At 49.7% G+C, this 25370-nt stretch overlaps 1 protein-coding gene across 1 annotated transcript; it reads right to left on the bottom strand.

Annotated features, from left to right (window-relative positions):
* Positions 1–297: 297 nt before the first annotated feature.
* On the bottom strand, positions 298–21319 carry LARP4 (La ribonucleoprotein 4). Its single transcript, XM_066207577.1, is given in 17 exon segments — positions 298–4875; positions 4878–5112; positions 5289–5457; positions 6270–6391; positions 6932–7090; positions 7291–7339; positions 7653–7877; positions 10474–10577; positions 11012–11221; positions 11816–11869; positions 12242–12352; positions 13339–13442; positions 13681–13817; positions 14322–14397; positions 14718–14876; positions 15989–16133; positions 21222–21319. Coding segments are annotated over 17 exon segments (2280 nt in total). The 5' UTR covers positions 21240–21319; the 3' UTR covers positions 298–4672.
* Between the last annotated feature and the right edge of the window lie 4051 nt (positions 21320–25370).

Genomic DNA, 25370 nt, shown 5'->3' with positions numbered 1-25370 from the left:
CATGTATTATCATTTGAACACTTAAAGCATGAACCTACTTTACACAAATTTTGTTTTGGACATTTTGACAACAGGAATAAACCAGAACAGACAGTCTAAAAGCCAGATAAGTTGCTTTTTTCTCCTTTCCTACCACTTTGAAGAGAGATCATCAATGCCAAGGGGAAGCTGGATTCATCCGGGAGGAACAAGATGTCTGTAGTAACTCGAGCTCAATATATTATCTGAATATTTTGTATTCTATAAAAATTAGAACAAAACCCATTTATGCACAGTCTGTTTACATTTGAAGTTGCATTTCTTTTTTTTTTTTTTTTTTGGAAACTGTATCCATAACTGAAGTTCCATAAAAATAAACATCTGGTTCTTAAATATAAAATTTTAAAGTTGTTACAGGTTAGTTTGCAGATGGATTTTTTTCTTTTTTCAGAAATAAGTTGCTTTAACTCCATTTCAAGTCCTCCCAAACTGTACATTAAAAACAGACTCAATGAACCTCTTGAAGTGCCTGCGCTAAAGGCACTGAAGAGAAGAGCCAACTAAAATACTACAACAACCCAAAATTATGTACCATCCTAAAGGAAGCTCAGACTATATGGAATATATACACGCAAAGAAGAGCATGAGAAATCATTCAGATTAATGGCAACAATCTTACGTTTCAGAAGGAAATATCAAAATTAGAAACAAAAAAACTCTATTGCATATCTGTAGTAATCAAGGATTTACAAAAAAACTCATCAGAAGCCATTTCCCCCCGAAGTGCATTTCTGTTGCATCGTCTGTAATACAATGGTGCATTTTACAAATTTAAAATATCATCTGTACATACCAGATATCTCAGCCCAGGTGGACTCACCTGGGAACAGTAAAAATCGCGGACAGTTTCAAGACAATTAAGCTGATATTGACAAAGTAGTAAGGCCATAGCTATTTAAACTACAGTAAAGCATCGATTAAGTCACTTATTTGCTACTGATCTGCCACAGTATCATCTTTCTCTTCTGGTTAATAGTGGGTTACTTTTTTTTTTACTTTTTTTTTTCTTTTTTTTTTTTTCTACAGCTAAAACTGCACCATCATACTGTGCCAGGCTAATTAAAAAAAAAAAACCAACAAAACAACAAAACAACAAGAGCAGGAATGTAAGATACTATAAAACTAACTCAATGTTAGAAATCAAAAGAAACAAAACTTTTTTTGCACTTTTAATTTTACTATCACATGCAAAGAATTTCTTCTTTCCACTTCCCAGCAAAAGCACAAGAGAGTGCCCCAATCTTTTCCACACGCGGTAATTTGGAAAAGAACTGAACCGGGAAGTGTATTTCTGTCCCTAACAGAAGTTCAACAACTCTGAAAACAAGTCACAGTTCCTAAAAACTGAAAGTTAGGTGTGATTTGCACCTCCTGGTATTTAATATCAGCAGAGCAGGACAGTTGGTATCCTGTGAGGGCACACCCAGAGGGAACCACAGAGCTGTGGTCACCTGGAGCGCACCTGGAGCCCAGTGACAGTTCCAGCACTGCGGACACACAAATCCATGAATCCAGGAGCTGTCCCAGCAGTGGGTCTGTCCCAGTTTCCCCAGTCTGCCCAACGGGTAAACTGGTGGGGACAGACACAAGATCCTTCCCCAGCTCAGCACGGGGAGGAAAAGGCAAAGCCAGTCCCTGCCAGGTCCCAGTGCTGAGGAGAACTCCCACCCCACGACAGCTTCACAGCCTCTGTATCCAACTGGGAATTTCCCCCTGCGCAGAAAAGAACAGAAAGACAAAAAAAAAAACACCAAAAAAAAAAAAAAAAAAAAAAAAAAAAAAAAAAAAATCCAAACCACCAAACCCCAAACCACAGGTGGAAATGGTGGAAGGGAAATGCTCACGTGAAATCCTTGCATGCAGGTGTGAAATAAATCATTCCAAGTGCCCTAAGCTGGGAAAAGTTTGGATATGCTGGGAAAAGCCAACAGTTACAGCCTGACCTACATCCAGGGCACAAGGGCCACGAGCTGCTGCTGGAAACACTGCCAGCACTCAGAGAGCACCCCTTTGCCATCACCCTACAAGGAAGACGGAGCCACAGCTGGTTGGGTTTTCCCACATCTGATCGATGACCAAGTTCCTTTTCACCAACTCAGGTCCTCCTCAGCACAATCAAGTCACTGACACTGGATCAGGGAATTCTGGGCAACATCTGCACCAGCCCCTTCCCTCACAATTCCTCCTCGAAACAGCCAAGAGCTGTCAGCATCCCAAAGCTCCCTCAACGTCCCAGAACACGTCTCCCCTAAACAGCCACGAACCATCCTACAGGCTTGTTTCGTTCCGGTTTGGCTGCAGGAATTGTTTAGAGCCTTTAAAATGAATTAAACCTCGCATTCATTGCATTTCAGGACTTTTGACACTAAATATTTAAACTTGCCTATCATCCCAACAAGAGTAGCGTTATCAAACGGAGAAGGGTTCGTAAGAATCCCTAAACTGTGGATGTGATCAACGATTTTTTTTTACTAAATTAAAAAAAAAAACCTCCCAAACCCAGTACAGGTAGTTTCAAAGCGAATAGTGATTTTGGGGTTTATACATATATATCTATATATATATATATTTATATATAAATATATATATGTCTACATACTTTAGGACCCAAGGAAATGGCAGGAAGCTGAGCTGGGGGAGGTTGAGGTGGGAGATCAGGACAAAGTCCTCCCCCAGAGGGAAGGGCTCACAGCTCCAAGCCTGTCTGATTTCAAGAAGCATTTAGACAATGCTTTTAGGCACAGGGTGGGATGTTGGGGGGGGGTCTGTGCAGGGCCAGGAGTTGGACTCCATGATCCTGATGGGTTCCCTTCCAACTCAGCCCATTCTATGATTCTCTGACTCTCTCTTTAGAACGTGCCTAGAAATGAACAGTTAACTGCATAAATACATTGTATTGTGTTAGGAATCAACTCAAAGCAATTGCCAAGCTGAATAATAAGTTAGAGAAATGACAACTCTGGCTTTATATATATATTTATAAAAATAGATATGAGTGTTCTCCAAGCAGTTGATAGAGAATTCCTACCGAGGCCCAAGTCGCCAAGGGTTATCTGGCTAAGAAATCAGAAGATGAAAAATTTCACAGTTATTTTAACTGCCACTTACATTCATTCTATGGCAACACGAGCATATATTACTAAGATGGTTACGGAATACATCACAATTGAGTTTTCCAGTGTTCACAACTTACAACTTTAAATTTGTACACTTGCTATTCACTAAAAAAAAAAGAAAAAAAAAAAAAAAAGAGGAAAAAAATAAAGATGTGATTCTTACTGCTGGAAGCTACTTTTCCCTAACACTTTATACAGAACTTTGAACCCTGGTATGCTGATTTTGGCAGATTAACGCGCTGAATGTTCCTATTTTCGGTCATTAATCACCCTGAAACTTAACCACTTACTGCACAATAGTGTTGCAAATTCAGTCAGCACACAGCTGGCAGGGAGCCACTGCTCCAGTAGCTTCTCTGAACACCAGGGGATTTCTTTAACTCTGCATCTTTAGTTCCACTTGAAACAGTTAAAAACGAGTCAGTTGCTATGACATCAGCTGTAAACAAGGAGCTCCCAGGAGTCTAAACCCTGATTTCTGGCAATAGAGCAGCCAACAGCCTATTCCAGAGGCAGCACGGAGAGAACTCAGCCACAGCTCTGGTTTGCTGCCCAGTCATCCAGAGATGACAGGGAGTGCCCAGAGTTCCCACCTGCAAGGCAGAATCCCACGTCTGCAGCTGGAATTCCAGGCTCTTCACCTGTGCAGGTAACACCAGGTGCTGTGTAGCCACCTGCCCGTCCTACCCTGCGGCTGCCTCAGGGAAACACACCAAGAAAAATGCACTGAAGTCTGTAATAAAGAAATTAGAGAAAGTAACAAGAGAGGGGAAAAAAAAAAAAAAAGCAAACAAACAAAACCCCAAACCTAAGGAGTTGCCCTCAAAAGGAGGCGAGGAAAAAAGGGCACAATAAAAATTCCCACATGCTCCCTTTGCCTCCTCCCACTGCGTCTACGAGACAATTTCTGCTGTCCACGCACTCTCATCTACAATCCAGTATCCTGCAAAACTTCTACCTTAAAAAGCTTGCTGAATGAAATATTAGTAAGGTCAAGAGACTCTACTTCAAGCTGGAAACACATGGGTTACTACAGTAGTACATTCAGTTTTCATCATCAGTGACTAAGCGATGACAACAGTTCTGGCTGCACTCGCTCCGCTCATGCTGCTGCAGAGGCCTCTGCAACGCCAGGCCATCCATGGCAGACACGCCAGCCCACAAGCCAAACGTTAAATAGGTTAAAAAAAGTCCTAATTTTACAGAAATGCTCGTTTTCCAAAAATAATATCCTCTTATCCTTTTTCTCCCACACCGAGAGACAGGTTAATTCGTCAACTCGTATTCTCTCACTTCGTCAAAACGCTACTTTCACAATCCCAAAGCTGATTTCAAGCAGGAAACCCTCTGCAAATTAAAAACAAAACAAAAACAAAACAAAAAAAAAAATTACAAAAATTATAATCTCTATATTTATAGTGATTGGAATCCTCCAGCATTTGTGAAATCACTTTTTTTAAGAGATGAATTTTAGGGACCCTCCACGAACTTCTCCACACAAAAAGCCACGCTCCAGTTCAGTATTTCCCCTTCCCGAATCCTTCCCTCCTCAGTCTCTCTGCTGCTCTTTGAAGTCCACAGCTCAAGTGAAACAAAATCATTGGCTGGCCCAGCGTTACTTTGGTGAGCGGGGTGGCACGTACTGCTCCTTGCCGAGGCGGCGCGGCGCTCCCTGAGGCGAAGACCTGCGTCCAAACTGGCGCCTCTGTTCCCTGATTTTGCCAGCAGCTCCCCTGGGAGCTCCGCTGCCGCGGAACCCGGAGTAATCCTTCATTCGACCTTCGGGCCTCTCGTGAGGAGGAGCCTTCTCCGGAGCCTTCTCCGACGTACCGTTCTCTTCGTTTTTGGCAGGGGGAACGATGTTGGTGCGATGCTCCCTCAGAGGTTGCACAGGGGCTGGAGGCGGCTCCTTTGGGGGCTTCTGGCAGACTTCGGCGTAGCTGAGCTTGCGAGGCTCCTTTGGGACCAAGGAGAAGAGCGGGGTTTACGCACCGCAACCGCCTCCCGGCCTATCCCGGGCACCAAGTCACGGCGCAACACGCACAGCGAGCAGAGGGAAGCTCCCAGGTGCACCATCAGCACGTCCCGGAGAAAGCTCCCCGTGTCATTCCCGTTCCCTGCCCGGGGCCTTACCTGTGTTGACAGGGCAGGAGCTGCACTTGCTTGAGCAGAAGGTGAGGAGGTGTTTGTCCTCGGTGGCTTTGCAGCACTGACGGGACTGACAGGTGCCGGCGGAGAAGCTGGGCTGGCCACGTCCTTTGGAGCAGACACTTCTTCTGGTTTGCTCTCTGGCTGAACCGTGCTGATAAAGCAACAACAATTCAAATTAAAACCTCCCGACGACACTCATGTCTCAGAGATTATTTCCTTTCTTTGAAGTCACAAAGTGTAGAACAGAACAGCACAGCCATTCCCACCACGATCTGTTCTTTCCATCTGGTGGCCTCTGGAGAAGACACCACCCAATATTACTGCCAGACTCGGGTGAGAGACTTTGCTAGAACGTGCAAATGAGTCAGCAGCACCTTGGCAGCCCAAAAGGTCACCAGGCTCTGGGGACATCAGGTCCAGCACTGCCAGACAGGCAGGGGAGGGGATTGTCCCACTCTTCCGCACTGGGGTGGCCTCACCTCCAGTGCTGGGGGCAGTTTGGGCACAATATGGAAAACACCTAAAGCTGCTGGAGAGGGTCCAAAGCAAGGACAAGGGGATGAGGGAAGGTCTGGAGGAGTGGCCGAGGGCTCTGGGTCTGTTCAGCTGGAGAACAGACTGAGGGGTCACTCCCTGGGGGCTGCAGCTTCATCCCGAGGGGCAGCTCCGATCTCTGCTCCCTGGGACAGGCACAGGACACCAGGGAACGGCTGGAGCTGCGCCCGGGGAGGGTTAGGAGGGATATCAGGGAAAGGTTCTTCCCCCAGAGGGTTCAGGCACTGCCCAGGCTCCCCTGAGGCTGCCAGAGCTGCAGCAGCGTTTGGACACTGCTCCCAGGGATGCCCAGGGTGGGATTGCTGGGGTGTCTGTGCAGGGCCAGGGGTTGAACTGGATGATCCCTGTGGGTCTTTTGCAGCTCAGGACACTCCACGATTCCACGGTGTGCCCATGCTCTGTGCATACCTCAGCACCACAGGCTCAGCCTGGCTCGGGGAGCTGACGCTGGGCACGGGCGGTTGGGCGGCGCTGGGCGTTTGTTCCTCCGGAGCAGGAGCCGGGCACGGGGACAGGGAGTCTTTGCTTTCCTGCACACAGAGCAGAAGTTGCAAAAATACAGAACAATTCTCAAACTGCTCCACAGTACGGCAGTGCAAGACACCTGAGAAGTGGGGCAGTCCCAAAGGCTGCCCAAGTCCTGATAGGAATTTTACTTCTTTTGGACCATCACCTCTAGAGCAATACCTCTCCATTTGGGCAAAGCAAGCAGTGGGTAAAACCAGAACTAAGGCTGGATCACCCCGAATATCAGTGCTTGGTCCCACCAGCTCAAAGAACAAATTCATCTGGAAAGATCCCTTGCCCACACCCCACCAAACTGCTCCTGCTCCAACAGCCAACATTCCTCCTTTGCCTGCTTTCTTCCTAAACATCACTGAGTTTACAACAGCATAACTGCATGAGCCCTGCATTCCCAAAAAACCCAGGGAAGTGCACTGTTCTATGAACAAACCGGTATGAAGTCTGGGATTAAACCACTGGCTCTAACAAACCAACTCCTTAAAGAGGGAAAAGGGAGCCACAGCACCCAGATATGCCCGTGTGTGTATGGAGACAAGATCAGGCACCTTCTCTTTGCAGACTCCTTTAACAATGTCAGACATCCTGCTCTCCAGCACAGGCTCTCCCAGAATTTTTGCTGTGCTGCCAGGCAAAGGTGGGAAATTGGATGCAAGCAAGTCAAACTTTGGTGTCTGAGTCTTTGTTTCTGCTGAAGGCTGGGGTCTCTGGAGAAGGAAAACACAAGTTACTGGAGTCGAAACACCGAGCAGCGAAAGCCCTGAGCAAGTGTCAGCCAACTTCCTAGAAAAACTGTAAACCCCCAATGGAATCTGAGGATTTAAGGACTCTGCCACTCCTTTGATAACTGGGAAGCCAACACTCTGCACTCTGTGTGACTCCCTGCAAAAAGAGAAGCAGAACTTACTGAAACTCGGTCGTCCTCCCGTCTCCTCCGACCTCTGAACACGTTTCTCCTTTAAAGACAAGAACACCAGTCAGTGCACGTTTTAATTCTGGGGACAAATCAGTTACTTTAAAATAAAGACGCCTCACTGTCTTACTGTCAGCTGTTTGTCAGAGTTAACTACCAGCTAGAGAGTGAAGCTGGAACCATTGCTACTCCCAGGTCAGCAATTACTGCTCCTGATTTCCTTAAGCATCAGTTTTCTCTTTTCACTCAGTTTTCTTGTGGCTGCTCCTCACAGAAATGTATTTTGTGCTGACGGTTGATATCTTTGGCTCACACAAGCTGCTGCGTGACAGCAAACAGGGGACACAGCCCTTTACCTGCCCCTGCCGACGCCGTAATCGCCGTTCTGCTCCAGCGGCGCCGTGGGAGAATCCTTCTGGGAATACCCTTGGTCTTGGTGCCCAGTTAATGAGCTGTTGTGTCTCTCCATGACAAAACTCCTTGAGCTGGTTCTGCTCAGGTCCCCCATGGGCAGGGCGCCGGCGCCGGGCGGCCCCTCCGGGTGCTCGGAGCTGCTGGACGAGCGGAAATGGGGCTTCACCCTGCGGACACAGAGCAGGAGCTGTGAGACCCTCGTGTTGAGGATCCACACCAAAACCACCACCACCAGCTGGCAAGAAAGGCAGGTCAGCAAGCACTGCAACTCCTGTCTGAGATCGCTGCCCAAAAGATACCCAGGAGGGGAAAAAAAAACCCCCAAAACCTCAAACAACTAAAAAAAATCCCAGGGGGTCAAGGAAGAGCCAGAAGAACCCAAAGAATTTTTCCTTTGTCTGGGCCTGCAGCACTGGCACAGGGCATTGGAAATGGAGGTGGAGAAATAAGCCAAGGCCAAGGAACAGACTGATCTGGCCACAGGCAAACAAACTGAACGGAGACACAAGGCCAGGAGTGACTGAACGTGGCAGACCAGGCCAGGGCAGACGAGCCCTGCCATGCACGGCCAGGCTCAGCCTGGCTGCTCCCATTCCCAAAACCCCAGCACTGACTCTGCAGATCCCAACCCCCAAACGTTTCACCCTGTTACTGATTATTCAGCGTTAAAGCTGCGGCTCCTTTGAGCACAGAGCACAGCTCTGCACACTCAGTGCTGCTGCAAGTTCAGGGTCTGAAATGCAGAATTGTCCAGAAAACCTCAGATAGATACAATATGGAACACTTTCCTGGAGCAGCATTTAGGTGTCTTCAACTATTTTCTACTTTTGCCCCTCACCGGTTTTCTACGCAGCACTGATCAAACATAAGAACTCTGAATTCTCTCTCCTTTGGTAAACTCTGCACATCTCGTAATTTAAGGACAGCAGGAGGATTTTGCACACTCGCTGTTTTTAAACGATCTCATTATAACATTCCATGAAATCAGGGAAACTCTCCTAGTGCCAGCCAAAGTATGGTTCTTCCATCTCCCTTTCCCACAAGGATGTTGCAACAAATCAGCACAAAATAAATACGAGTGGCTTAAACAAATGTTTAGCTACAGAGAAAACTCCAGCACTTAACTATTAACTGTCTGTACCACAAAACAAATCAGGTCTAACAGTCCAGGACAGAAACCCCAAAGCAGCAGCTAGATGGACTCTCCAAACAAGCTGTTCTGCAGTACAAGAGGAGATTTGCTGAACAGAGATGAATTCACACTTCCCAGCTTCAAGACGTATCAAGAACCAGTTTTAAGGGCCCAATAAAGTTTAAGTTTCCCATCAGCAAAAACCATAGGGAGGAGGTGGAGTGAAGTCCACTTAATTCTTCCATTTTGTCCAAGTTGTTCCCAAAGCGGCATTTTCTCCAGTCACTGCTCAGCCCTCAGATCTCATAATCTTACCCGTCATCGAGAAGGCCACAGTCTTGTCTGGGCAGAAGAGCAAAGCAGAAAAGACAAGGAAAGATAAAGAGGGGGGGGAAAAAAAGAGCAGAGAGAAAGAGAAATGACGTGAGAGCAGAAGGAAGGAAGAGCAGGAGGAAGGACAAGCAGGGAGCACAGGCTGCCCAGCCTCCAACTGTGACCTGTTCTCTCTTAGCGCGATACTGGATCATCACTGGGCCGGCAGGACCTGCACACACTGACCCTAAAGCTGCAACCTCAAGCACTCAAGTTTTACAGATTGAAGTCTTTACATAACCAGGATTTTAAAAGCTTAGGGTTATGCAGATGTGATGCACAAGGGGGCAGTTCAAGGTGCTTGGATACACACGGTTCTTGCACAGTTGCAGCATCTGTACTTCCAGGAGGGTCCATATACCTGATTGTGCACAACTTAAAGTAAAAAAAAAAAAAGCCAAACCACCTTTGTCAAGATGTGAGTTGGGAGCCGAGCAGCTGCAATTGGAGCAGCTGCTCCATCTTCCAGGCAGAGTCACGCTCCCAGTTCCACCGTCTGTGTTAAGACTCTGCTGAGTCACCACAGACCAGAGCCTGAAGTTCCCCTTCTGCCAACAGCCACAGACCTGAACTGCACCACAAACCACTCACAGCCCTGGCAGTTGTCGACTGATTTCTCCAACAATACCACCAGCAATTCCCATGATCCCAGCCCTGTGCTGCACACAAACAACTCCCACCCCACACACAGGTTGCTGCTCCATTGTATTCACAGAGCAATCGCTCCAGCAATACAAAGTGTTTCCTCCTCCCCAGTGTTTATGTCTGAGCTAAGTCCTTACAGCTCTCAGGAAAGATGGGGATAAAGCAAATAAATTACAGGAACAGCCCCAGCACCGAGCAGTTGGACGCAGCAGTCAGGACAAGCAACTCCCACTGCAGGAATCAGCAGCTCCACGAGCCTGATCCCAGCAGGAAAGGCTTATGTTGTGCTGCAGGAGTTTATAATCTGTATATAACAAACATAATTACAAGTATGACCTTAGGAGGAAGTTATTTATTTGTCTGCAAAAATTCCTCTGAGGCTTTTAAAGGAGTTACCTTTCCTCTCTCCAGCACTCTGTCCACTATTTTAGGATCTTAAGCTGCCACCTTCTACTTCCTTTTTTTTAATTCAGTTGAAAAACATCACACGTTTGATAAAACAAAATAAATAACGTGCTCCCATCAGAAAACACTGCATGTGACATGCAAGGGACACTTGAGGATCTCAGCACTGTAAGTTTAGCAGGAGCAAACACCTGGCAGAACTCTCTTACCGATTCCTGTGGAATGGGCGACCTATACTCAGAGAAGCAGCATTTGTTTTATATGATCCTGGTGTATTAAAGCCATTCACAAATCCACCATTGGGAAACGGGGCCTGCAACAGACAGAACAGTCTCAGTGGCTGAGCTACAAAGAAAATGTCTGCAGATTAATGATCAGCTTCAGCAGTTACTCATGGCTCTAATTTCACACTGGGCTACAGCACCTAGCGTGGTGTGAACTCACTACTCCAGCCAAATCCCCACAGGGTCACAGTCTACATCTGCTTTAGCAGACTTCCCCCATTCCTGGAAAGGCTATGGGCTCTTCCAGTAACACAAGCTGCAGAAAAATGGAATTTCACACCAAAATTCCTTGAAATATGTGGCAGCTCCTCCAACAGTGCTGCTTTATCAGGGCCATGACATAAGCGTCACAAAACAGAAGGATCTGACCAAGAAACCTGGAACACCCTCTCACCCCCCTAGTGATTATTACTCTCCCTGATGAGTTGAGCTCCTGCTCCCCTCCTCACCAGCTGTTACTCACCAGTGGTGTCTCAAAGTAAGGTGCAGGATTGGGAGACCACGTCTGAGGCACGATGCTGTAAATGGAGTACTGCTGAGGGCTATATACAGGCTGCATAAACAGGGGGGAGGCAAACTGGGCTTGGGTCTGCACGGGCTGGGGATACACACTGGAATCCACGACCCGGTAACCATTCTTAGCAAAAAATGTGTTGATGGCTTTTATCCTGGCCTGCAAGACAGCAAATCACACCATGAGTTAGCTGGGGGAAAAGGGGAACGTGGAATCTTTCTTGCCTGCTGGAGGGATGTGAAGGTCGATTACTGCTTATGGATAAAAACTTGATTAAATCAGTTCAGCTCGTATTACCACAGCATGATAAGGGGAAGGACACACGTTGCTTTAGCTGGGTGATCTGGAGAACTGAAGATAAACGCTGCTTTCTACAGCAGGAACAGTCCAGACTCCAATCCTGACAGCTCCTCTCAGCCTACATGCACTCTGCTCTAGCTGCTTTGTGCAGAGGTCAACTCAAGGCTCACAGTGGCAGGAATCCCTCTGCTAAGCTCTGCAAACCCAGATTCTGGGGCAAGTGGAGAAGGGAAGTCAGCACAGGAATGTATTTCACCCCCCCTGGGAAGCAGTGCTGTGAGTAACCAGCAGCCACTGAACTGTAATTTGTCAGTTCCCCATGACCTCGTTCACGTTTCCAGCCTCCAGAGCTGGAGTTATGGACTATCCCACTGCTGAGTCCTCAGCTCACCATCATCCAAACTGGAACAACACAATCAATCCCAACAGAAAGAGCAGCTAAAGAAGCCTCACCATTACTGGCTTGCCCTGAAAGGTTTTCACTTCTTCCCTTAAGTATTTGAACGCCTGTAGGTACAAAAAAAAAGACCAACATTAGGGTATCTTGATGAAGTTGTACTTCCCAAAGGATGTTCCGTGATTTAACAGCAATGTGCAGTCATGTGCTTCCCTGTCAGCCCAGCTAAATTCATTAACACCTCAAATTCAGGATTCTAGTGCCAGTCATGGCCAGCGAGCACCGAGGCACGAGCCAAGGCACGGGAATTATAACCCCACAATCTCTCAACTTGGGTCTTGTTAACCAGAACCTGCCAGCAATCTCTTAAAACAACAAAAAGGGGATCAGTAAATATTTCTTTTAGCTACAGGAAACACACGGGCACTTTCCTTGAGCAGGGGAAGGATTAAAGCTGGGGTGTCAGAGGAAGGCAGCCTTACCTGTTGCGCGTCTGTGTCGGACTGGAATGTAACGTACCAGTTGTTGTTGTGAGCAAACTCACAGCTTATCACCTTGGGGCAGTTCTCGTTCTTGAACAGAGCCTTCACCTCCTGGGGAGAGAAGTTCAGGGCCCTTGTAGAGTGAACACTAAAGTGACTCAAGTTTATGCTCCAGCTCCTCAGCTGCTGCTCTCCCGTGACCAGGGATGTTTTTATTCCCCTGATCAAATCACCCTCTACTTGCTTAACCCACAAAACCCAGCTCAGCCCCTTGGGCTTCCAAGGTAAAGCAGAGCAGGCTCAGCTGGTAAAAAACTCAAGATCTGTGTAGACCTGGGGATATTTTCATATGAAACAGGTAGGAAAAGTGTGGCTTTGGATCAGCACAGGCATGGAGACAATGATTCCGTGAAATATTTCTAAGTCAAGGCAACCTGATAGCTTTGCAATAATCAGATTGTAAAGAGAGGGACAAGCAGCTGCCCAGTGTTTGCATTAAAAGAATTCATTAAAAATGCTGGTAGACAAACACCCTGTGTTACAACTTTAAAAAACAAAGAACTAAATCATTCTGCTCACCAAGTATCAGGAGGAATTTTATTATCCTCCCTCCTTGGGCATAATGAGCTCAGCTCACGCTGGGGCTCAATGAATGAGAAATGTTTAGTAACATTTCTTGCTGCCAAAACAACCATCTGACATCAAGTAAAGTTATTGCTGTGACAAAAATTCAGCCTGAGTTCCAAGCTATGCCCTGGACTGATTTATTTTTGGATCTGAAAAGAAACCAGTTCAAACTTCCTTCCAGAAAAGCCAAGTTAGCTCAGCTTTAGTGGGAAAAAAAAAAAGTTTACTTAAGAAGGTTTAAATATAGCAGTAAATAATGGGAAGGGACAATGGCAGTAAGTTTTTGTTTTGGCTATTTTGACAACGCACCCAGGCAGAAAAAGTTACTGATGTGGTCTAGGAGAAAAATATCCCTGTTTAATCCCATTAAACACCAGCTGACCTTTTCCTGGTGCTGTCTGAAGCCCTGTAGAAGACACCTTCCAAAACCAGTAACACGAGTTTTATTTATTTCCTATTTCTTTATTTACCTCTATAGGTGTTGTTTCAGGGATCTCACGGAGAATGATAATACATCGTTTGTGGTTTGGTCTGACTTTCTCCCCCCTTTCATCCACTTGTACCATAGGAGAAGCTGAAAATAAAGGATAAAATTTGGACATTGTGCACTTCTCAGCAGCAGCAAACTCTTTCATGGAACTTGGAACAAAGAATGAGAATTCAGGAGTCTGGAAGAGCCTCCTACTCAGTAAAGTTCTTGTCAACATTTACCAGAACAACAAACCATAACCAGCTCAGAGACTACAACATCCCTCCGAAGCATGGAAGGATTCTTTGTGCTACTGACACAGATACCAAAGTCCCAGACTTACATCTCAAAACTTCAAGAATAAGGTCCATGTCTGTTGTCAGCTTCTTAATCCCTTCCATGTTGGCAATTGTCCATATTGGAACAAACTGATCGCTGTCCATCTGAGACATCAAGTAGAGATCCTTTGAAAGATTCTCTCTAAAAAGACATAAAATTATTATTTAATAAAGATCCTGAACTTGACTTCGAGAAAACTCAAAACAAGAGGACAACTACAGGCTTAAATAAATATCCACCAGTACCATTCACAACCAAAACACCCTCAGATTTCCTCTCCTGGAACAAATCCCAGCAAATCAATACAAGGCAGAGTAAGATAACTTTAAAAACTTAACGAAATTCCAGTGCCCTACATGTCGGTCTGCAAAAAAGGATCTGCCAAAAAGACTTCTGGTGCCACACAGTAAATGATCTCAACGTCTTATGACTGTGGAGCACAGGAGTCATCCTCATCCAAGGACACGGCGGCACAGACTGGACTGAAACAGCTGGAAGGTGCCACGGGGCCTCTACAGCACATTAGCAAATCCTGCTTTGTGTTTTTATCAAGATGATTGTACATTTCAAGCCATGAAGAGGGATATTTGCCAAGGATTTTATGCCAATGAAGGGTTTACACCAAGGTGGGTTAACTGCACCTACCGTGAGAAGCAGAACTCAAGTTGTTTTCTCAAACATTCTCTGATGTCTTCTGTGGACACAGTGGAGCCGCCATCACCTGAAAGGGACCACAGCCACCATCAGCTCCCACTTTCACGGCAACAAGACCAGGCAAGGACACACCTCATTGCAGAATACAAGAATGAATCCCCTCTGGGCAGGACCGAGAGGAAAAGCTCATCCCAGATGCTTAAAGACCCCCAGACCACATCCTCTCAAAATGACTCTGATCCCACTTTTTGGCTATATGTTGAGGCCATACTGGAGCTTCTTGGATACACACGGACATGTCAGAGCTCCAACTTGGTCCCACCACACTTAGAGCAGCTCCAGGGGGGTTACAGACACTGACAGCAGCATTTGAACCTCAACACTCACCAGACACTTCATAGATTTGGTACCCCAGATCTTCAGTCGCCAGGACAATTCCATTTGCTGACGCCTCATCAACTCCTGTGCCATTCCTTGTGGCTTCACAGGACGGGGAATACATCACTTCATACTGCTTGCAGCTGTCCTCTGAGATCTCTATGTTACCTGGCAAAGGAACACACCAGCAGCAGGAAAACTCCAGTCAGCTTCAGTGTATCTCCCATTTGAAAAATTCTGGCTGCCAACGTTAAAACAAACAGGCAAGAAAGCTGTACCTGAGAGGGTCTAACCTTAGCCTGTATTTCTTAGACTTTGTGTTGGATAGAACTTACACCTCTCCAATTTCAGGAAGATCTGGTTTGCACTAGGCTCTCAGGGAAAAGTAACTAAAAGTAAATAAAGGATCCTGAAATTGATCCCCAAAGTGGCAGAGAATCTAAAAATCAGCCTTTCCACAGGCAATTTGAAATATTTAAGCGAGGTTCCTAAAAACAAGGGATGAAAATTGCTTACACTGCCTCAATTGCTTCACTTTGTTATGAAGAGACAAATGAGTTTGTCAGGCAAAGCACAAACCCAGCACTCTCTCCTCACTTCTGCTGACTTACCAGAAACCTTTGACAAGGCCACGCAAGCTGAATGTTCCCTTCTTTATCCCTAACCTTTACTAAACCATTTTGCAGGGAATCTCCTGCATCCTCTGCCATGCTTTGAGTCACCTCAGCTACACCTCGGATCAAGCCCGAGCCAAACAAGAGAACCCAGGTGAATCCTCAGCTCTGGACAATGCCCTTGTGGTAAAAGGATGGGAATGGGATCAGTGGAACAGCCTGAATGGAAAGGAGTTAACCACGGACACTGCACAGGGTCTGCTCCAGAACAAATGCTCCTGACAGCTCTCAGCAGCACCTTGGTGCCCCAGGATTGCAGGTGGCCCTCAGATCTCATTTTCCTGTTCACAGGGTCCAGTGGATGCTCAAGTGCAGCAATGAATCCATTCCTACACGTTCAGCACCCTGCTCCCCTCTTAGCGCGTTACAAGGTCATCACCAGGCCCCTTGAATCCTGTTCCAGCAGAGCTCAGGCACCTTCCTGACCCACACCCCACTGCTGAGGCCCACCACTCTTACAAACCAACTGCTGCTTTCTCATTTTCCTTTCATGCACATCGCTCCGTCAGCACTGACAACCTCAAGGACAAGAGCCAGAGGCTGCTCCTCACAGCTGAGCTTCCCCCCAGGAAGGGCCATATCACGACCCCTGTCCCAGCACCTCACCCTCAGCTGGAGTCCCCTGGGCTGCTGCTGTCTCCTGCCACGTGTGCTCTGTGCCATTGGTGGGGGGCACGGCCTCACCGCTGCCCTGGGGCACTTCTTGCCACACTTTTGCGTTGGGGTTCAAGCCAGCACCTTTCGATGTTACCTGCTGAAGAGATCAGAACGCTTTGGTTAGTCAGAGCAACCCAGAGAAGCCGCCGAATTCAAGCCAGAAAACACAGGTGAATTTAGTGATTGTCTCTAGAGTTCCACATGTCAAGTGTCTACCCAGCTATTAAGCACCTATGTGATTCTTTTTTAATTAATGAAAACAGGAAAATCCTTGGTATTTTCCAAGTATTTCGTTTCTACCTCCATTAGAAGTGTTGCCTTCAACCTCTCTTTATTGACATCCGACAACATCAGCGGAGGCAGCGGCTACTCGGCAAGGGCTCTGGGAACTCATAAGCTTTTAAAGACTTGACTGTCATAATGCTCCAGTCCCCTTTCACCAGAAAGGGAAATTTTCCCTCCTCCAGACCCCTTCCTAGAAAGGAAGGTAAAAAAACATATGTCAAGGAGAAGAAACTGTATAACTTAACGGAATTAGTGACATCTGTACTAACCAAGCATCACCTGAGCTGTGCCAGGATCCCTCCTGAACTCACCCGAGTCCTGCCCCGTTCCCCCAGGAATCTCACACACATCAACAGACACTAATGATTTCCTTAAAACTTGTAACCAAGGAGATTAAAGGTTTTGAATTGCCAAGACAAACTTACACACCATCCCAGCCTGCTGGGGGAGAGAACAGGATCTTCTCACTTTGGGTCTGGGCAACAAGGACCGTAATTAGAGCGAGAGGGTTACCAACGAGACAGACAAGAACTGCAAAACTCCAGCCTGGCACCTGACAGAGAAACACTCATTCCCACAACATAAATATAGAGTCCTTCAAGGCCCCTCTCCCAAAGCTGCTCAAAGGCATTTGGGTGAGGAATTCAACAGTCCAGCAGCAGCATGGAGGAAAAACATGGCTTTTGTTCCATTCACATAGTGAAAGAATAACTACAGTTATAGGGTAGTGAATGAAACTACCCTTCTGCAAAAATTCTCCCCCCCCCGAGATATCCCAACGCCCCTCAGGCAGCTAAAACAGTTCCTCCAGCCACCGCACGACGCTCCACTTCACTGCTGCAATTTGCTGGACTTTAAAAGGTGAAAGTCATTAATCCAGCTCATATCCACCAACGCACAGATAAGCAAATTGGATATGTTGGAGGCCAAGCTCCTGGATTCTGAAGTTAAGGAGTGGCTCACCACCAGGCCTCAAACTTACAGCACAAGGATAAGGAAGCAGTTGCAATAGCTTTAGAGATAATTCCTCTGCCAAGGTCACACCTCGTGCCAGAGCTGTTGGCCGCAAGGACAAGCTCCAGTTCAGTAACAAGAAGCCTTCAAACACTGGAGAGGTTCAAGACAACCATGTGAGAAGCAAAACAAAGACCACGGTTTTTGCAAAGCTCTGAGTTTCAAACCCCCCCATGCACAACTGATTTAATCCACATAGCAACAGTCTTCCCCTCCCGCTAATCTTTGCCCAGGAGCAGAGCTGGAAATTGGAAATAGTTCAGGGTGAAAGGACACACGTGCATTTCCCTTTGCAGACTTCGGAGTAGTTGTTGCCCAACAAAACAACCTGCAAGGCAAAACCCAGTAACCTGCTGCACCCACAGGCTCTGTCACTGCAGTTCAGCAGTTCCAAATGAAGTTCTGCTCAGCTTCTGGTCACTCCTGGGGCAGCATCACCTGCCCACATGGGCTCCTGCTCACAGACCCAGAGCCAGCAGGTCCCAGTTCCTTGAATTTACTTTTCAACAAAGCAAAAAGTGACAAGACACATCCAAGAGATGATTCACTCTTCTCTAAAAATAAACTGTGCTTCACTACCTCCATCTCTGAGAGTAGCACTGAGCTCAGGCCTAATGTAATCTGAAGGAATAAATGTGATAAAGTGAAACTGAAACACTTTGGGGTGGTTACTGCACTTCTGGAGGTGACTGGGGACTAAAAGCAACTCTGATGGAGTGATGAATGGATCACGAACACAATGGCTGGGACACACACCTGGAACAGAGCGTGGGGCACCTCCCCTTGTGCTAGAAACAGCGAGCTGTAACAGCCCAGCAGGACCCAGCCCTGCTCTCACTCATTTAACAGCAAAACCCCACGGACTGCAGAGGCTAAAAAGTCCCTAATTTCCATCAGCTTTTGGGAAATCCATGCTGCGCTCCGTGAACAAAACCGCTCCATCCCGGCCAGCGGCCCTTCAGAAGAGAAGGCCAAAATATCAATTCCTGCTTATTTAACTGAGCCTACACACGCCCGGCCCGTGGGATTGGCTGCAGCACGATCCTCCCAGCTGCTATCGGGAACTTTCATGACTGAGGTTAAAGCTTTACAGAGTGACAAAGGTTGGGAACACTCGCTGGGCTCCACGAGCTGACAAAGCTCTCCTCCTCAGCGCAGTTTCCCCTCTCCCTCACGCTACTCCCAGCAGATGTGGATCAAAGATTCTCCTCCAGCAACTGCTAAAAACTGGCTATTGAAGGGAGTTCTCATTCTGAAGCATGGCAAAGGATATTTTTCTTATTGTAATTACATTTAAATTACACTTAACCAGATTCAATTAAGCTAACAAAAATGCAGGTAGTCAAGAGTTTGAAAGCATTCAATTTTAATATTAAACTCAAATTTAAAACCCTAACCCAGAGCTTGTGACAGATTTCCTGGAGCGGACAAACTCTCTGAAACAGAATCAAAGCAAAAAAAAAAAAAAAAAAAAATCCAGAAGAGAATTTAACCAAACTTGTGAGGGGAGAAACTCACCCTTTTCCAGAAATGGAAACGTAAGCAGGATGGAAAAACCCCAAGGTCAGCAATGCTACGGGAGGCGGCCAAGAGAAGCCTTGTGCTGGCGGGGGGACAGGCAGGTAGGCACCCTGAGGGGCCCAGACACCTTCCCTGAGGGGTGGTCACCTGCTCAGAGCTCATCCAGAGGCTGGATAAGGAGAAGCCGGTGTCAAACCAACACACAGAACTCCTTCAGAGCCGCTGGCAGGTTTCAGGTGCTCTCAGCGTCCCAGGTAAGTCTCAAGCTCATTGTAATTTCAGTGGTCACAGAAGCACTGCTCCCACCAGGAGCTGCAGGGTTTTTCCATCAGCTGGTACGAGCCCCCCCCCCGTGCCCAGGGCAGCCTCTGGCACCCCTTGGAAAAGCCAGGGCACAGCTGTGCTCTCTGCAGGTGTCAGAGCAGTGTGAACAGGGCCAGTGTGGGGTCACAGGAAGCCTCACCTGCTTGAGAGGGCCAACAACACTCAGCGCTCCCCACAGTCCTGGATTTGTAACTAGGAAACACCATGGGCAGCATTTCACCCACCTGAAACGCAGAGACTCCCGTTTCCCTCATAAATTACAGATATATGGAATTAGGAGCACATACCCATCTGAGTGGAGCCCAGCAGCCGTTATCAATTCCATTTCTCTCGATGCATTTATTAATATTCCCAAAGCACCTAATTATTGTTAACAGCACACAGATCCTGGCTTAGAGGGGAAAAAAAGGCTGCCCCACACATAAATGTATGAAACAGCATGAGCCTTATACAGCCCTTAGAGAGCCATCACTGCAGAGATTTGGAATTAAAGGATGTCGAAGGAAACCCAATTCCTCCACCACACTGCGAAGGGCTCAGCACAATCACCGCATTTACACCTCAAGTAGGTCTAAAACCAACACTGACAGCTACAGCAACTCAGCCAATCCCCCAGAAAACCTGGGGACTTCCACCCATCCTGGGCCTTATTTTCCAGGCATCCCCAAAGATTCCCCAGATAAAGCTGCTGTCTGTGCTCCCAAGCATCCAACTGCAGCATTCCAGGACACCTAGCTCTGAACTCCAGTTCTCTGCCCTGGCAGTGAAAAGAAACCTTCAGAAAGTCCAGACGGTGCTCAGGGACTTAAAATTAAATACTATTGAGGCTTCCAGAATGAAGATCACAGAAACTCCCAACATTATTAGAGGAAGACCAGAGTTGAGTTTGTGCTTGAGGACTCCCCAAAGATCCCGAAGTGCTGACGAGCTGCAGCTCCCATGCCCCCCAGCAGCAGCCATGTGCTCCCTGATCCGCCCCAGCTCCCGTGGCCGTCCCCATCCCGCATTCCAGAACCTGCCTCGTGCAGGGGCCTCTCACATGAGGCAGCTGCTCACGCCTCCCGTCAGCCCCAGCAGTTCCTCTTCCAGCACAACGCCGCAGCCCCTAATCCTCCAGACCTGTCACCGTGTTCAGGACAACTTTTATTCCTCTCCGCGAAGCCAGGCAACGTTCAGCTCGGAACTGAGGTGATTCGCTTAAGAAAAATAACGCGTTTCCCAAAGTGCTTTATTTAGAGGTTCCTAACCACGGAGCACGTGTTGGTGTTTGTGGGTGAGCCCCAAGAGCAGCATCTCACCCGTTACCCGAACAAAACCCCCGAGCAGAACCCCCCGGAGCTGAACCCTGCCGGGCAGACAGAGCCCGGTGCCCGCCCGGCTCCCTCCGTTACCGCCCCGGCCCCGGCTGCTCCTGGCTCCGTGCACGTTTTGGGACAAAACTCGGTGCAAAGTTTATAGCGGCCGCCCGGCTTCGTTCAGCAAAGGCCCAAACCGCTTCACGGAACCCGTGAAACGCCGTGAGCAGGTGAAGCCCCGTCCCGGGCCACAGCGGACACGGCGCCCGCCCTCCTCCTCGGTGACCTCCAGGGCCGGGCTGGGCCGCGCTCCTCGTCCCGCCCGGAGCCGGCGCGCCGGGGAACGGCACAACCATCCCCCTCCCGAGCCATAAACCACCCCCAGCGTTTCATTAACGCAATTATGGAGGCGCCGCGCTCGGGGCCGGGCCCGAGGGGCCGCCCCGCGTGTCGAGAGGCCGGGCCGGGCCCGCTCCCGGGAGGCCTCGGGGAGGCCCCGCGTGTCCCGCGTCACCTTCACGGCCGGGCCGCGGCGGCACCCGAAGGTCACGGCGGCGCCTCCCCCGCCCCCCCTGCCCCGGCGGAACCTTCCAGAGCGCCCACCGACATCCCCCCTCCCCGCCGCCCAGCCCAGCGGCCGCCGCCCCCGGATCTGCTGTGTCAGCCCCGTCCCCTCCCCCGGCGCGGCGTGCGCGGCCTCCCGCCGCCGCCTCCCGCCACATGGCCCGGCGCCGTCACCTCACCTCCACGAACAGCAGCATCGTGCCGCCGCGGCCGGCGGGCCCGCGCTCCCCGGTGCCCGGAGCGGCGATCGGGACACGCGGGCTCCGCCTCCGGCCGCGCCGCCCGGCCCGGCCCGTCCCGCCCGCTCCCCGCCCGCCGCCGCCGCCTCTTCCGGGCGCACCGAGCGCGTCCGGGGCACGGCCGGGACGGACCATGCCCCAGCGGAGGGGGGAGTGCGGCAGCGCCGCCAGCCTCCGCCAGAGGGCGCGGTGGCTGCAGCGCCGCGCGGGGCAAGCGGCGTCCCCCGCGAAGGGAATGGAAGGAGCCGGAGGCGCGTGGTGGAAAATTCTCGGATTTGGGATTTTGGGGGGGGGGGTGGGGGGGGTGGGTTTTGTTGGTTGCTTGTTTTTTTTTTTCTAATTGCAGAATTCAGAATGCTTTACGCTTCCAACCGCCACGGGCAGACCCTGCTCCGACCCGCCGCCCGCCCTGGGCCCTGTTTTTCCTCTATTTTCCCAGTTTTCGGGCCAGCCCCGCGGATCCCGCAGGGCCACTGCGGAACAGGCCAGCGCCGGCACTGCCATGCCGCACGTCCCGCTTCCCTGTGCCCGTGCCCGGTGACACCGAGCAGGGGGTGCCCAGGGATTGTCCCCTCCCGCTGTCCCCCCATCCTGCCGGCAGTCCCATGTCCACCCTCCCGGGATCCCGGCCGCAGATGAGGAAGGGACCAGAGCGGCTGCCAGGGCTCGCCCCGGCCAGGAACGGGTGGGGAAGTGCTGGGAAGGAGCCGTGGCTCCGGTGGGAATGTCACAGCATCAGGATTTCCTCCAGACAGCACCGATATAGACAGGGCACGAACCCACCGCAGTGTCCTGGAGAAGTCAGGCCTTGGTTTGGCTCATCTTTTCGGGAAGGGCTTGGCTGACTCCACTGGAGCCTAAATTGTCCGTTCTGTGCCTTGCCGAGGTGATGCTCCCGCTGTGGGGATCACACACCTGAGCTCAGGTATCAGAAGGGCTGAGCAAGGCCCAAACTGCCCCGCTGAAAGTCCCAAGCACAAAATCCTGTCGTACACCCCAACCTGGGTGTCCACCCCCAGACCCACCAGGGTGGCAGCAGGAATGATGCTCTGAGGGGATTCCTGCCGGGAAAACACACCTTGAAACCACTTTGCTTTAGAGAAAGATCCACAAAATTTCTCATGGCGCATTGAGAGGCAACTTGTTGGTTTTGATTGGAGAATTAAAACACTCCGGTGTGGGTGGAGGATGGAGACTCCAGCCCTCAAGTCCTCTGCCATGAATCAGTGCCCTGTGAGGGACCCCACCAACGCCATCACCTGCAATTAGAGCTGGGCAGATCCGTGTGGATAAGTCGGAGCCAGGGAATAATCAGGGTCCATTGAGGAGATTAGACACGGAGCACAAGCTGCCCAGCAAACACAGCCCAGCTGGCAGATCCTTGGGTGTTCCGTGGGTAGCAGCTCCAAGACATGGAGGAGTGAAAGAAAAAGAAACAGAAGGCGTAGAAGTCAAATAAATAAGCTGGAGCAGGATAAATGGGAAGGGACTGTTCACACACTGCAGAACCCGTTCTGGAATCCTCTCGCTGCCAGGAGCTGCCCGACCTCAGTCCGCAGGGACGGCACAGGAGCAAACCCCTGTCAGATCTGCGTTTGTCACATCAGGCTCTCTGGGACCAGGGATGGGAGCCAAGGGAACAACTGGAGCTGTGTCAGGGGAGGGTTCGGTTGGAAATCAGGGAAAGGTTCTTCCCTCGAGGGGTGTCAGGCACTGAACAGGCTCCCCAGGAATGGGCACGGCCCCAAGGCAGCCAGAGCTCCAGGAGCATTTGAACAACACTCTGAGGCACAGGGTGGGATTGCTGGGGTGTCTGTGCAGGGCAGGAGCCAGACTGATGATCCCTCTGGGTCCTTTCCAGTTCAGGATATTCTGTAATTCTATGATGTAGTGAGACCTCATACGTCCATTGTGGGAGTGAGAACTTCTTCTTTCTCATCCCCTTCCCTGGTAAGAAGCCATCAGACTGAGCACTTGTCATCTCCAAAGCACTTTGCAACCATTAACTCCTTAATCCTCACACCCCCGGGAAGGGTAAGCATCACCCTGGCTCACAAACCTCCTGAGCTCCAAAGCTGCTCCTTAATTTTGACTGTGCCCAAGTGGAGCTCCCAAAGCAATAGGACAGTTCTTAGCCCCATTTCCAGACGTGCTGGGCAGCTGAGATCCCACAGAAGCTGAGGACTCCTGAATCCAGGCTGTGCTGGGATGTAAATTACCACTAATGCTCAGAATAGATCATTTCCCAGCAGTTGGTTCTGCCCATTCCATGGTAATGCCCGGCTGGCAAAGGGCTCAGTGTCACCAGGACACTTCCAGCTCGGGAACACTCCCAGCCTCACTGGCTGGGGTGGAAAAAAAGGCCAAAGGGTGAGAAAAGAATTCCTGCTGAGTGACAACAATTCCGTGTCATCCAAGGGGGAAATGCAGGAGTGACACCACTCGAGCCAGAACACGACCAGGTCCCGTTGCCACCTGTTGGGAGGTGAAACAACCAGTTTTCTGTTTACACCTGGGAAGGTTCTTTCCTGTTAGTCACCAGCTGTGACTGAGGCACGGGCAGGCCCCCTTGAACCCCATGCAGGACAGCCCAGGAGCTCCCAAAGGCTTCTCCCAACAGCCGGGACTGGAATCATGGCAGAAACAATTGTTCCTCCTGCCCAGGGCAGAGCAGAGTGAGCTGGTGGACACACAAATGAGACATCCCAGTCTGAGAACAAAAAAAGGGCAAGGCAAGAAGTTCCTTTCCTACAGCAGTCCCTCACCCAGCTCCATGGAATCAGAACATGGAGCGAGTTCTTCCTTGTTATAGTCAGATTATCTGATGTGAGCCGATGCCAGTAAAAACTGGGATTTCCTGTCACCAACCTCCCTCTGCTCTATTGACTTTTCCTTGCTTCGGGTGCACCTTATGGATTTATTCCTCATTCCCCAGCAGAAGGGATCCAACTGGATCCAAGGGCATCTCCCCTGCTCCTCTAGAGCAGGGGCATCCCAGCACTCAGGACGGGGCAGGAGGAAGGTGAGGACCATGACACAGAGACCTGAACAGTGAGCCGAGCCTTTCCCAGCCCTCAGAGCCAACAGGACACCCGCTGATTTCGCAAGAGGAAACTCCACCTCAGGGTAGCGCCGAGGGCACCAGGAATTTGGCCTTAGGAAGCCAGGAGTGAATGTTACAACCACGAGACAGAGTGAAGGAGCAGTAGGAGTGCTGGGAAAGATTTATGGCTCCTGGGTGTGAGCTGGGACCTCCCACTGGCAGCCCCGAGGTTTGGGCTCTCCCTTGCAGCGCAAAGTGCTGCTCCCCCCACAATTGTGCTGAAACAAGGAGACAGCTTCCCTTTTCCTGGTCTTTCACCCATGTTACATCCTCTCTGGAATGGGTGCTTGCTTCAGTCCCGGCCGAATACAAACACAAGAAAGGCAGGGATTGTTTATTGTCCCTGACTCTGATGAGGTCTCTGCGCAGCAGATTTATCTGTTGGTTACCTGGGCATCAACCTGTCTGAGGGGTCCAAGGCCAGTCCCTGGCTCAGGGGTGGTGTTCTGTCCCTGTTCCCCACATCTTGCCCCGTGCCTGCAGAGCTGATGCCAACGTGGCTCAACCACCTCTTGGCCCCGGTGTTTTGTCCAAAGGTGCTAAATTTGGTTACCACACCTCTGCTGCCATCCCAACTATCAGCGAGGAATAAATATTTTTAGACAAGGAATAAATATTGCGCTGGCTTCACTATCTCTGCCTCAGCTCTTGTTGCCTCCTCCCAGACAGCCAGGGAGCCCTGCAGCAGTGTGGTGGAGCCTTCAGGATTACAGGGTGTTCCCACCACGGAGCTGTGCAGATGCTGCCAAGGCCTCCTCGGTGCCTCCGACACAAAAGGCTGGGCTCAGCAGCTGCTGGAAACATCTGGCTTTAATTCTTCCTTAAAGCCATGACTTTCATTTGGCCACCAAACCACTTCCCTTTCATCTCTCCAGAGGACCAACCCTGTGGCAGAGCTGACTCTGCCTGTCCTTACCCTGCATTATCCTGCAGGAAGAAGGTGCCAGAAAATCCAGGACTGTGCTTCTCACAGGGGAGAGATCTTG

This window comes from Chamaea fasciata, unplaced genomic scaffold, assembly GCF_029207755.1.
Source record: "Chamaea fasciata isolate MVZ Bird 193981 ecotype frontalis unplaced genomic scaffold, bChaFas1.0.hap1 SCAF_41, whole genome shotgun sequence".
NCBI classification, from domain to species: domain Eukaryota; kingdom Metazoa; phylum Chordata; class Aves; order Passeriformes; family Sylviidae; genus Chamaea; species Chamaea fasciata.
Note: the sequence above shows the minus strand (reverse complement) of the source record. Positions and strands in the feature narration are given on the sequence as shown.